The sequence below is a fragment of the Caenorhabditis remanei genome, chromosome V (assembly GCF_010183535.1).
Source record: "Caenorhabditis remanei strain PX506 chromosome V, whole genome shotgun sequence".
Lineage (NCBI taxonomy): Eukaryota > Metazoa > Nematoda > Chromadorea > Rhabditida > Rhabditidae > Caenorhabditis > Caenorhabditis remanei.
Window position 1 is genome coordinate 10153863 of NC_071332.1, and position 14015 is coordinate 10167877.

The following is a 14015-nucleotide window of genomic DNA, read 5'->3' on the forward strand; positions in this document are numbered from 1 at the left end:
TCTGCTGAAATTTCAATGTTTATTTGCATCTTCTATTCATTTCGATTCTTCGATTTCTCCTTTCCAACGAGCTCCTTGTACTTTTATGATTATGTGCGTTTTATCAGATCTTGGTTGAGCCTAAGAATCTTTCCTGTCCTTGTTATCAATTTCAATGTGATAAGAGACTCAACGCCCTAAAATCTTTAGTGCTTCTTTGTCACCTCTCCTATATCCAGCTTCTCTTCTCGCGTCAGCTCTCTTCTCCACGTTGTCTTCCAAAGGCCCGCCCTCTTCTATCTTCACGCTCCGCCCTTTTTTCTTCGGCATAAAAACACCGTTCTGAGCAGTGCTTTCCATTATTGAGTGTCTTCGAGTTACTCTCGAACCAGTACCCACCCCTTGAGAAGTCTCCTCTTTTTTCCAACTTCTCACTCGACCCCAATTCTCATCATCATCATGTTCCAAAACATCGCCGTCTTCGTTTCTTGCTTCGCCATCGCCGTCTCTGGCTACAACGTTCGTCCATCGACGAAGAACACCGTCCAAGACGCTCATGATCAACTCACCAAGTCAATCCGCTGTTGGGAGCCAGCTGAGCAAGGAGCTCCATCCCAGGGTGGATACACCTTGAGTGAGCCAATCTACGAGTTGTGCAGCTACATGCCAGCTGCGAAGGGATACGACAAGTTCTACGTCAACGGAGTTGACATGGAGTCCGACGACTACACCCATATTCTCGCTCTCTTCGGAGCCCCACACCATGGTTATGCCGTTCTCAACGTCTGTCTCCAAGAAGTGAGTTGAAATCTATACGCTTCCAGAGAATTTTACCGTAACTGAATCATATTACAGGCCTTCCAATTCCACGCTGCCGGACATCCATCTCAAACCAGCCTCAGATGCCTGTGCAAGCGCGACGGATGCAACTTGCCAAAGGACTTCACCACGTTCCTCGACTTCAACAAGCTCCCAATGCCAGAAACCTTCTTCTAAACGATCTCTCCGACCGACACCGAAACCTATACCAGTTCTTCTCTAATATTTTCTGTGTGTGTATCTCTTCTCTCAATCATAAATTTGCTGTTCACTCACACTTCGACACTCCCAATCGTGATAATGAAACCTATTTCATCGAATAAAGATGATAATGTTGTTAAACCTCCGTTCTACGCCTTTTCCAGATACCAAGATAACATAAATGCGCATATGCGGCCCTTACAACATTAGAACCAGGGACGAGCGGCAATGCCGTTGCCGCGTTGCCGAATTGCCGGAATTGCCGACTTTTTCTAATGCATTGCCGTTGCCGGGTTGCCGACTTTTTTTCGGCAATGTTTTTTTGCAGTTTTTTTCTAAATCTTCTCAAAATTTCAAACTGAATTCGACAAAAGTATTACAAAAAGAGAAAATTCTTCCTTTCATCTGAAAGAGATTTCAACATTTTTTTGATAAAATGGGAAAGTACTCTCATTTATTCAAAGTAACTGTCACTGGAGAAATAAAGTGTACTTTGCTTGCATTTTTTCTCTCCCAACTTATGAAAAATCCTTATTATTTCATGTTGCCGAAAGTTGCCGAAAATTGCCGGTTTTTGAATTCGGCAATTGCCGGATTGCCGGATTGCCGAAATTTTGCGTTGCCGCTCGTCCCTGATTAGAACTCTTACATATGAAAGTTTTAAAGAAATCTCGCTGCCTCAGATTTCAATATTCCGTTTTTTTTTTTTGGATAAATCCAGTTCGATGAATACTAATGATCCATTCCAGGTGTTCTTTTTCATAGAATTTTCCCGCATGAATAGCCAAGAGGAGTGCCTTCGACGTAGGTAAATCGGTTGATTCCTCCTATTCATTCACAGCGAGTAAATGCGTCCTAATTGTCCTATAATCACATATGCCATTCTCTAATCCCAATCCGATGTGCATTGTTCTCCGCGAGAAAAAAAAAACTGGTGTGACGTGCCAAGAGCAAAGAAACTACTCATTTCTTTTCATCTTCACATATATCTTTCGTTACCAAAACTAATTTCAACATAGTGGAAAGATTAGAAGATGTTCTTCTCCCAAGGAGTTGGTCGCTGTGCTCTTTCTTCTTCCCCTCATAACAAATTCTTCGATGTAGGCTTTGTTTACGACACTCTGCAGCTCGATTCAGAAAAAATAAAACGCAACCAAGTTCCCTGCAACAACGGTCGTTTTCGTCGTGTGAGGTCTTTTTCCTGTGTGATCTTGCCTTTTTCCTCTCTGCCTCTTTTCGGATATGTCAACTCAAATGAAAAAGAAGGAAAAAGAGAGAATGAGGTTAATCAAAAAGCAATTAGGGGATGGAAAAAGGCTAGAGACCTAGAGTGACACTGATGATGTTGCATCTGAAAAGAAGATTGAGAGAAAAGTCGTAAGGGATTACTGTAGAAGAAGTTTTTCAAAAAGACTACTTCGGTTTTGATATTTCTCAGAAACAATAGGTTCAATCTTATTACGTAGGCAGACAGCCATAATGTCGACTGTCCGGATCACTGAACTTGATAATGAAATGTTCGTATATTCACGTAACAGTTATTTCTTGATATTTGACTCAGGTTTGGGTGTAGACACATCAACGCTTTCTAATTAAATCTCTACCACCAATGTCTTCTTCTTCTTCTTCTTTACAATATTTACAACCAATGACGTTAATCTGAAGGCTCATTTGGTTGGAGTAACATGCACTTTTATGCCAATTTCGGTTTTGACTCCGTGTGTGTGGGCTGCACGTGAGAAAAAGAGATTGAAAATTTTCGAAAATAGAGAGGGAAAGAAAGCTCAGCGGATCGGAAAGAATAGGCTCGGGCATTTTCTATACCTGAAACTTCTGTTTCTAAAATTAGAAACTAACAAGACTTGTTTTATAATCATCTATTTACGGCGGTAACGTGAGTGCTTCGAACCACGACTTGTTTTTGGTTGCTTACTGTAGAGAATCTCATGGTTCTTGAGCATTTGTGTCTCTGAACTTCGTCCAAAAATAGTCTTCAGATATTCTGAAGTGCCGCATTCTATTTAAAAGGCAAGCAACCCTCGAAAAGAAACAATGTTAGACGCCGAGGCACCGACTCAAGAAATCTTCGACCTATGAGTATGTGTGGCCTTGAAACAAATATTCAAGGAGCCGCGATGAATTATTCAGACTTCCAGAACACTCGTTAGATTTCTACAGTAAGAAACTTGAATATCTATAGAGATAGAAAATAGTGAGAATAACAATTTTAATCCCATTTTAAAACACGAGTACCAAAGTGAGAATATTCTCTCTTCTTCGTTCTCAATTGATGACGATTAATCCATCTTTCTTTATTTTTGCGAGACTTTCGATTTTCGTTCGAACTTTGAGAATGGCTTCTTCGGAAAACAAAAGAACTAACAATGATTTAGATGACGGAGAGAATTATCGCACCGAGTGTGTCATCTAAAAGAGTTCGAGTATATAACTCCAAAAGTACAATACGCTGCACTTCCATTGTTGAAAAAGCTATATGCTTGATCATTCAAAACATCGAAAAACATATAGATTGTTGCAACAAGAAACTCATTACTTATGACCTTTTACACCAATTTTCGGGACCTAAAAATTAGAAATTAATGACCCGGAAGTGTTGCGTTTTTTTTCTTCGGTTTTTTGTTTTCGTTTCAACGTGCAAAATAAGAAAGTATTACCTTCTCAATTGTTGACCACGTGGCATCACGAAGTAGTGAGCATTTGTGGTAGAGAGCAGATCTCATGAAAAGTGAAACACACGACTCGGCAGATTCAGAGAGATTCGGAATGGCAACTCGCTTCAGCCGACGTTTGTGATAGATGGTTTGGAGATCCTGTAATAACTATCAATCCGTTTTTTGCTGGTTATTCGGAAGCCACTAGTGGCAATTAACTTTTTCAGTTAATTTAATCTTAAGAGCACATAATATCCGAATCCTATTAGCTTACCCTAAATGGTGGTGAATACGGCTGAAACATTTCACATGCCATAACCATCAAATCTCTTGAAGACTTCGGCGCGAATTTCGGTTCAATTTCTCGTGTTACAGATGAAGAAGCGACTGATAATGCTCGTATGGCCACCGCACTTTCTGATTCAAGGTCCCAATCCAGATTTGCTCTTCGAAGTTTTAAAGGAGATCCTTCTTCTCCTTCTTCTTCGAATCCAAGACGACTGGAAGCGTTTCTATCGATATCATCACACCATTCAAGTGAAGCACACGATGGGGCAACTATTGACATATTGTCGACTTCTCGCAATACATACAGTCTGAAATGTAATAATTTTTCTTGATTTTTTATTCGATTTTTCATTGGTCTTCTAACCACATAGGAATTAATCTTGGCCTAACTGTGATTCAGTTCTTACAGAACCAACTGTTAGCAAAACAGATCGAAAGTTCATGATCATTTGAATCCTAATTGTGACGTTGTCTTCCAGGCTTTCTAAATTCATCTCTTATTCAATTCAAGTGCTTCAGATCAACCTTCGAACTCACTGCAAATCCTCTAATTTCCTATCAGTCTCAAAACGGAAACCATGACGCAACTAAACTTTACTTCTGGAAAAGATCAAATGTGAATCACAAATTTGCAACAACTTGTTGAGTTTTGCAAATAAGACCACCCAAATGGAAAACTTCAGAGAGGGACAAATTTTATCTAATAAATTAATAAATTACACTTTTTACTATGTGAATGACGTGGTTGAATTGGATAACAATATTATATATCCATCCCGTCCCAGTCGTTTCTGACTTCTTAATTATCGTTTCAATTTCCTTTTTTCTATATGAGAAGGGAAACATGTCTGCCATAATGAGAATATATATTATTTTCCAACTATAGAACCCCTCTTTCGTCTTTTATTTTTAGTGAGGGACCGAACCTTTTTTGACATGTGGATCCTTCTTCGCTACTCGATATTTCAGCACCAATTGCCGAATCATACATGGATCTACTTTTCGATTGCTGGCTTCGAGACATGGCTCCTTCAGAATCTGGGGGTGAAAGAAGTGTTAATTGTTCGGTTCTATCTTCTTCGTCATCATTGATTCCTCTGAAAACACACGATAATTGATAGTAAACGAGAAAAAAAGAAACCAACAATTCCAGAAATTGTTTCTTCTTCGGCGATCCACCATCGTCTGATCCTGTTTCACTGGACCCCATTGCTATACTTTGATACATATATTTCGTATTATCACCAGTGCATTTTCTCCATATCCCACCGGAGTCATCATCCTGAAACAAAAATTATTTACTGAGAGTACTGTACTCTCACCCACCTCATCTCTGTATTCTTCATCAAATAATAATGGATCGTCACCTCCTTCTGCGAACGATGTCACACTCATCACCTATAAATTCTTCCAGTTTTATGATATGATTTTGTTCTTTTTGAAACCTACATCATTGAAAACACTACATAAATCTCCTACAGACTGTCCTTCTTCGAATCTTCTCATACTTGAAGTGGATGCCACGTGTCGGAGTCTATTCAACACACTCGGCTGATTATCAGTTGATTGTGGTATTCCAGCAGATGTACTTGGTATGTCGAAATCATCCCAAGCTGGTTGTGATCCTTCCCAAACTATTTGAAATGATGCAGATTTTACAGATGAGTTCGAAGAGAATGGAATGGAGACAGCGGAGTGAGCTGGAAATAAGGAACTGTGTTAACGAATGAGTTTCTTTGAATTGATATACTGGAAATCATGTGTTTACCACAATACGCGTCTAGTTTCAGCTGTAAGTCATAGTTTGAAACTTTCGGTTGAGTTCCGAGAAAATTAAAATTTTGCAACTTTTACAATAAAACTATGTGCATCCATAGATGTTCAGATTCCTGTAGTGACGGGTATTTTTCAAGGAAAATTTGGGGAGGGTGGTGCTAGGTCGGGAAAAAATGAAGAAATTGTTTTTCGTAAAGTTTTTCTCAAAATTTCAGCTTTCCTTTTCTGATAGGGCGGAGAAAATCAACCGTTCCGCAAGTTTTCCTGAGCACGTATGACTCTTATCTTAACTCGTCAGATGACTTTGTTTCTAAACGCCCCCGATTTAAAACATCTCGGATGTCCACGTTTCCTATAAAACATTAATTCTCGCAATGACCTTCAAGACCACATGTTTCAGTACTAAAATTCCTTGTTTTTAGTACTATATTTCCGGCACCACATCAGTTTTCCAAAGCTTACCAGATGTAACAGAATGCCTTGAAGACTGTCGACTAACGATTCCAGCTCTTTTTCTAGGTGTTTCCTGAAGACTTCCCAATAGCCCACGCGGAGTTCTTGTAGACCTTCGTATTCGATTCAATCGGCCAATCGAAACCTGAAACGTTTTTGTTCGTTTGTTGATACAAGTGTTGATAGACCAATAGATTTATGACATCGTTATTCTAAACGTTTGCTTTACGTTTTGCGCTTCATTTTACGACTTCTTCTTCTTCCATTTTATGATTTCTTTTTATTGTAGATTTTCAGTTTTTTTCAAAGTAGATTGCTCGTCAGACTAACCTGTCCAACGGATAATCTCGATCCTTCACTGTCTCGTCGTCGTCTTCGTCTCTCTCCGGTTACTGGATCTACTTCTGTATCTTCCTCCTCATCCGCATCCTCTTCCGCTTCGTTCTGAACGAGTTGGCAATTATATATTGACGGGTTGTTAAAATGAAAGTTGTGTGTAATGATTTTCTTCTGGACGACAGATATATTGCAGAGGTGTCACATCAATTATGAAGAGACCAGAGTGCGGGTGGCGGAATTTTCAAAATGTTTTGAGAAAGTAGAAAGTGAGATTATGAGCTTTTAGTAAGAAAATTCATCTAATGAAACAGGAAATAGATTGAAATTACCCTGATTTATCAAACGAGACCTAAATATTTTTCTTTTTTTCAAAAAATTTTGAAGAAATGGATTTTTAAATCCGTTAAGTATGTCTGTTTCCAAGATTTCAGTTTTATGCGCTTTAATTAAACTTCGCAATTATTGTTTGGAAGTTCTTTGTTTCTTTTTGCAGAAGTCATACTATACCGATTTCTCCTAATCCGAAATGACAGTTTTCTACATGCCCAGCCCAAACTAATTCGGTTATCCCGCCTCGCCTTGATAATAGTTTCAATGGAATCGAATAGACTCACAAATGAATAGAGAAGTCGTCGATCTGCGGTGGGCAATTGATCTATATGACGGGCATCCAGACATTCCCATACGAATCTGAAACAGATTAGATTGTGGATAGACAGTGATGAGAAATTGATACCGATTTCCAAGAAGATTGGAAGCCACTCGATATGCGAAGAAGGATCCAACACCGGCGACTAGAAGTACTCCACTTGTTCTTGCTGAAAATAATATACTTCCTGATTCATATTGTTTGTTTCAAAGATCCCATGAGATTCCTATTCAGTTCAGTTTCAGAATATGCATATGTGCATAAATTTCCCTTTACAAGTTCACCTGAAAACCAGTGACGTTAATGCTTAATTCAAACCACAAACGAAATTTGAATCAAAAACCACGGTCTTTTTACTACTACGTGCCCAATTAAAAACTGCCCGATTTTCTCATGATAACAGTTTATCGTATTATCGGATTCAATCGGAGGTGCGAACGCACAAGAGGGAAGAAATCACGTAACTCAACGGAAATCGGAGAAGCCACAACAGTTTTAGATAGTACTCTCTTCTTTGAGCACACATAGTTTTTCTTTGTTTGCTCGTATGATTGTGTGTTTTATCAAACAGTTCGATTAAAATACCCCGTAGGTTTTGTGTGTTGCATATCGTTGCAAAAAAAGAATGGGAATTGACACGATTGAGTGAAAAAGGAATGGATTACAGTAAGCGTTCATAGTTCAGATCACATAAAATATTGCACTTGCATTGGAATAATCTATGGGTTTTGAACAGATATTATTGTGATGGTGGTCACTTCGTGTTAAAATTTTTTTTCGAAAACCTAGAAGTACAGAAGATACGAAATTAGCTAGATCCAAATTCTGTTCAAATTGTATTTACGTTGAGAAATTGGCTCTCATGTTCTCTTGTCAATAAGTCTTGACCATTCACTTTTTATCCTCTCAATAAAGTTAAAAAACGCTTTGAAGATCTCCGACACTTGAACGTGCGGTTTAGCAAGAAAAAATGCTTGCAGCGGTCGGAAATCCGTTTCTTTTCTCTAACTTATAAACTTTTGCTCCGACTTGTTTGCTCATTTGTCGTACATACTAACACATACTTGAGAGGGGAGAACCTTTATTGCATCACTAATAGAGGCTTAACGAGATTTTAGTCTTAGGATAACGAAAGGGGAACAAATTCAGAATAGTCAATTCCTCTCTGGATTTCTATTTTTGTAGAATTTTAAAATCTAGAATTTCTGGCTGGTACTTTCTGGGAATCATTTCAACAAATTCTCACCTTTGAAAGTGGTTCTGGATGGTGAGAAAGGTGAAAACAATGAGAAAACAATATCAGAGTTGTTGAACGCCACCTCAATCTCGGCAGCGTCCATTTTTAGAATAGAAATTTCAGAATTTTGAAAAAAAGTTATCAGAAATCAGATCTGAATGAGAATAGAAGTAGGAGAAGATGATTCTTCTCTCAGTGAGCCATGGGCGCCCGCCCGTCCGTCCCCACGAAACAGTGTGATCGAGAAAGAGACGCAGCTTGTAAAAATCATCAGAGAGGGGGCGTGGAGAACGATGTAAGCGAGACACAGAGAGGAGTGGAAAAGCGATCATTGCCATGCCGATCAGAATATATGGAGAGACGCAGAAAGTTGGAGAGGTTCACCAAATTGTCCGTCCCGTGGAAACTGTCAATGGCGCGGGAGTATTACTAATAAGGTTGCAGGCAGGCGACACGGCGGAAAAGAGAGAAAGAAGATCCATATTCGGAAAGTAATATGCATATACACGACACTCTTGTATATTATGTACACAACTAGATCATGCTGACGTATCAACTGACCACTTGTTGTTTTGTTGTCACTCTTCTCGGACACCTGTTCAGGTTGTTATCAGCAAGTGTTGTCGGAGAAAACAAAAGGATCTACCTACATAAACACTATTCCTGCTATACTATGTCAGAATTCCTACTGCTGAATGGATCAGAGTATCAAGTCATACAGGATTACGGTAGTTCTCATTTTCCAATGAAAAACGCATTTCCCGGTACACCACATTGGTGTTTTCTTTCACGCGATCCAATTGACCTTCATGTTAATGATGTGTGTGAGATGAGGCAATCTGAGGTTGTTTTCTGTTTTACACAAATATGTTTTCAGGAAATGCCTTCCATTTCCTGGACATATTTCATTGAAATAATTTCGAATCATTTTTATTGAAAAACGTTTCGAAACTATTTCAATTCGCTGAATCTTCCATCCAGCTCTTCTCTGTTTAGGAGGTGCATAGTTTTTGTTTGTCAATGAATAGCGGAAGAAGATGAAGAAGGGACCCCCTCTTTACGATTGAGTTGGTATGTTGTGGGGTGTCAGAGACAATGGTGTTTCTCTTTTGCTCATCTATTCATTGTTTCTTTCTTCCGGTCTCTCTCATTCTTCCCAACACTCCTTTTTCTGATTCTAGGAGCATATTCTCTCTCCGGGGAGCCGTCACTCAACTCGGCGGTTTCTCTTCCCGTCGCCTCTCGAATTACTCGTCCCGAAACACATCAGGTCCCACGACCACAATACTATCACAGAACTAAAAAAAACTAACGAACTAAAGGATAGAGTATGGCTCTCATGAAGACGAAGGAAACGCACGTAGAGGTCATGATGAGGTTTTGAAGGAGGAGCTCTTTGGATTTGAGCAGAGAAGACGAGCAGGTGACGCCGGGAAAACCAGATGGTTCATTCACTTAGTTCAAATATATGATCGATGAGTCTATGATGAAAATTGGGAATCAATGAACGAACTAATCCAACATCTGGGATGCAGAAGCAAATTCGTCAAACGAATCAGAATCGGATGTTAGATACATTTACCAAAGATGAACATGACCTGATATATAGTACAACTGTCTTCCATTTTCATACGAATATAATTTTTTTCGACATCGTTTCCGAACAAAACCCCAATCATGATAGAGTAGTCAGTCCCGTAAAAACATTCACTTGAGCACCTACTCCGACTCAATATCTCTCACGGCGCCGTGAGCAAAAAAGGAGAGCACATTATTATTCTCTTGTGCTGCTGCTCCTGCGTGGGGAAAGATGAAAAAGAAGTTAAGCGTCTTTCTTCTCGATAAGTGTTGCAACAAAACTGACGTCATCTTCGTTTTTTTTTCGCTCTATTCAATTCTTCCGTTGTTTCTTTTTCTTACTCCAGAAAACCTCTTTGATTTGGTGTATGAAAAAACATGACGATGTTGATTCTTTTTGTACGATAGAATGAGGAGTCGAAGAGATTCAGACATGAAGAGGGAACACGCACTTTTATTTCAATTTAGAAGGGTCGGCTCGTTTCGTTTCAAAATCCGAATTGCGACTAACACAGATGGTTCAAGGAAGAGAATAATGCTGAAGCAGTATGAGATGGAAAGACGCAGAGCAAGAAGAGAGAACGGAAAAACACAACTTGGGACGCGGAAAAATAGAAACGGAGAAGAGCATTTGAGGCTAGTTGACCCGTGTTGAAACTGACACCACTTTATGTTTGTGTGGTACTGCGGCGGTCAGAAAATAACTACGCAGTGTAAAAAATGAATGACGAGGAGATATGGATTTCACAAGGCTGTCGCACGGCCGGCCGCGGCCGGCCGCGGCCTTCGGCTTTCAGGGCCGTCGCGGCCGCGGATTAACCAAATGGGCTGAATTTTTGCATATCGACTAATCTTTTGGTCCTCTACAAGGCCGCCTGAAGAAGCGAAAATTTTCCATGGCTGGGAACTGAGATATAAAATCGCCCCACGGCCTTTTTGACAGCCTTGGGATTTCATAACTATGAGCATTCCGTTTGGTGAAAAATAAAATGAACGCTACAGATAGGGGAAAATCCGAATTTGAAGCCGTCATCAGAATTACAAAATCAAGGAAATGACACACTACTATTCAGTTTCGACTTTCAGAAAAAAAAACTTCGAAGTGCATATATGCTAGGTATACCGAGGAGATAAAAGAAGATAGCAGTAGATGGTCCAATTTATTTACTGTTTATAGTTGAAACTCTTTTGTTTACTAGTTTTTCAATGAGGATATTTTTTGAGCTTTTTCAAAACACTTGCGCTTTTTAATTAGAGGTCTTTAAAAAAATAGAGCCCTGATTGCAATTTAATCAGAACGAACTTTTCATTCTTCCGAAATCGTAATTCTTCTATTCTCCCTCCAAAGCTTTTCCTCTTTTTTCTTATTATTCTTATTCTCGTATATCCAATTTAGTCCAACGTAAAGAAACCAAAAAAAGCTTGTCTCTTTCGACCTGTCTTTTCTTGTGTGAAACCCGACACTTCGTGGGCTTCTTTTGATGCGAAAAGGCAAGAAACCAGTATCTTTTTCTTTTATTCTATTCTTCTCATTTCCCTTTTGACCCCATCTTCTTCCATCATTTCTGGAGGAATGGAAAGAGAAGAATCTGGTTTCGCAATGAAAAATGGAATAACTCACAAAATACAGCGATGGAAGTGTTTGGAGCGTCGACTGTGAGTCCGATCTGTGATACAATATTTCCGGGACCGCCGAGTAGACGGGCTTCGATAAAAAGACAGCCCGCTTCTGATAGTGTATTTAACGGCAACAGTGACATCTGAAAAATGAGGATATTGATCAAACTGAACAATTTGTTTGTTCGAGAATTCCACTAATCTTGCAGCTACAAATATTTGAAACGACTGTGAAAAACTCACATTTTATGCGGAATCATGAACTCCACCGACTTAATCTTGGCCCCCCGTTCGCATAACCTGAAAGATCGAAGATTTGAATAGAAAAGAAGAAAAAGAGAACACACTCGAAAGGATTAAAATGAAGAATTTGAAAGGCAGAAAAGAAACAAATGTACTTTTTGACTCCGAAATTGTAGCTTGTCATTGGAAAATAGACAATTGTGGGTGTATGGAGTTGAAGGATATTCAAAAAAAGGAAAAGAAGTAAAGAAGAAAAAGAATAAAGGAAGGAAGAACATGAATAATAAGAAAAGATTTTTGAAGAAGCGGGTGTCTCTCATGGAAAATAAAACTTGAAAAGAGCAAAATTGTTATGAATTTTTAGCAAACATCTAAAGTAAAACTCTTTATCTTTTCTATTTGCAACCACATAACCATTTTAAATGTTCCATGGAGCAAAAAAAGAATGAAAACGACAAATTCTCACAATACGAAACTATTGAAATGTATTTATTGTGTACGATAGTGTAATATAAAATGAAAAGTGCTTTGTAGTTTTATTTTATGAAAGTACTTGCAGAATAGATCACGAAGAGATTCTAATTCACAAAAAAAATGAATTGAAACCTCGAAAACCTCAAATAAAATCACTAATTAGCTCTAAAAGTGGGGATGGGTGGTCTGGTAGGACAAGAAAAAAAACAAGACGATTTTCCAGAGTGATGAGAAAAACGGAGAGGGAAGGAAAACACAAAAAAAGAGTCTTCGGCCTTCCGTTAGTATTGGCATTCTGCCAAATAGAAGAAGACTGAGGAAAAGAGTGTGAGGACCCTGCTCCCTTTCCTCTTTTTCTCATGTCAACTCTCCAGCTCTCTCGTTCCGGCGTCGTTGAATGCTGCGGAGAGGCGGCGGACACGGACGATGGCGTTGCGCACCCCGCTTTCAGCTTCTGTGTCTCCCTTATTTTATTGGTGAATTGGACGCAGAAATGATTGGGTTGGTTGAAATAGAGAAAAAGTTAGGAAGACAAAAAGAGACGCAGCTATAGAAAGATTGAATTAAACCATTTAAATGGAATTTGCAGGTGTGCAAAGAGCATCCTCTTGCTCTTTTTATAAGTGGTTTTTTTTTCATTCAATCGAGAGGTTTCGAGAATTATTTGACTTTTTTGCAAGCTTTTCTTTGTTTTTCTTCCGGGAATCGGAATACCAATAACAAGTTATACGAGAGTACTGATGCTATAAACTGTTCACTTAATAATTTCACAAATATAGTAAAGAAGCAAATCTATAATTGGAGTATATTAAAGTACAAAAGTTATCGCAGTGTACAACATAAACAATAGGGAATACACCGAAAAACTAAACAATTCTTTTTGCAAAGTAGATGTTTGCCCACTACGTTTGAAGGTTTTGAGAGCGAAAAAAGTATGCTTCCGGTATTTTTTCAATTGGGTCTCGTAGCGTAGTGGAAACTATCGAAAAGAAATGAAGATTGGCCTAAAAAAATGACGCAACCTTCAGTCTCTTCTTCAAAAGATCAATTGTGTATTGCGCACGCCTCGATGACAAATTCTACTGCAATACCGCCCATCTCTCTTTTCTCATATCGTTTGCTGTCGCATCGACTGAATTAAATACAAGCGACGGAATAGCATGTGAACTGCCATTTTGGGTTGCGAAAGCGAGAAATACCTAGAAAACGCATGAACATTTCTCCTTGCCGCTGAAAGGATACAGGTCTCCCAAAAAATAATAAACAATCATCGCGCCCACAATAGAGAAAAGAGGAAGAGCAAACAGCGAAAAGTAGGGAAAGACAGCCAAAACACAACAATTTCAGTGATTCCGTCAACGTCGATGTTTATTTTCTTCAAAAGATCTTGACATAATGAAACAACCTTAGAAACAAAAATGCTCCTTCTGTGGCCAGGTTACACAATACGCAGTAAAAGCAAAGATAAAACTAAAAAAAATATTAAAAACTGGAAGAGGGAAGTCACTTATTAAAACAAAATAAAAAAGCGATACGCTTCAAACAAAGGGTAAGAATGTGAAAGTATTAAAAAAGGTAAAGGGATAAAGAGGTTCAGTGTTCCATAAAACCGAACGAACGAGATCTGAATTATCGTTTAGAAATCGGAAAAGAAGTGATGTTGTCAGCTTCTACCAACGGCCACCGCCTC

General features: G+C 38.9%; 2 protein-coding genes across 2 annotated transcripts; one reads left to right on the top strand and one right to left on the bottom strand.

Annotated features, from left to right (window-relative positions):
• Positions 1–168: 168 nt before the first annotated feature.
• GCK72_018718 (uncharacterized protein) lies at positions 169–537 on the bottom strand (the record flags this gene model as incomplete). The annotated part of the gene is made up of 1 exon (XM_053732710.1): positions 169–537. The coding sequence occupies one exon, from the start codon at positions 535–537 to the stop codon at positions 169–171; it is 369 nt and encodes a 122-aa protein (XP_053581623.1).
• Positions 439–975, top strand: GCK72_018719 (uncharacterized protein; the record flags this gene model as incomplete). The annotated part of the gene is made up of 2 exons (XM_003110303.2): positions 439–777; positions 835–975. The coding sequence occupies 2 exons, from the start codon at positions 439–441 to the stop codon at positions 973–975; spliced, it is 480 nt and encodes a 159-aa protein (XP_003110351.2).
• Positions 976–14015: the final 13040 nt, after the last annotated feature.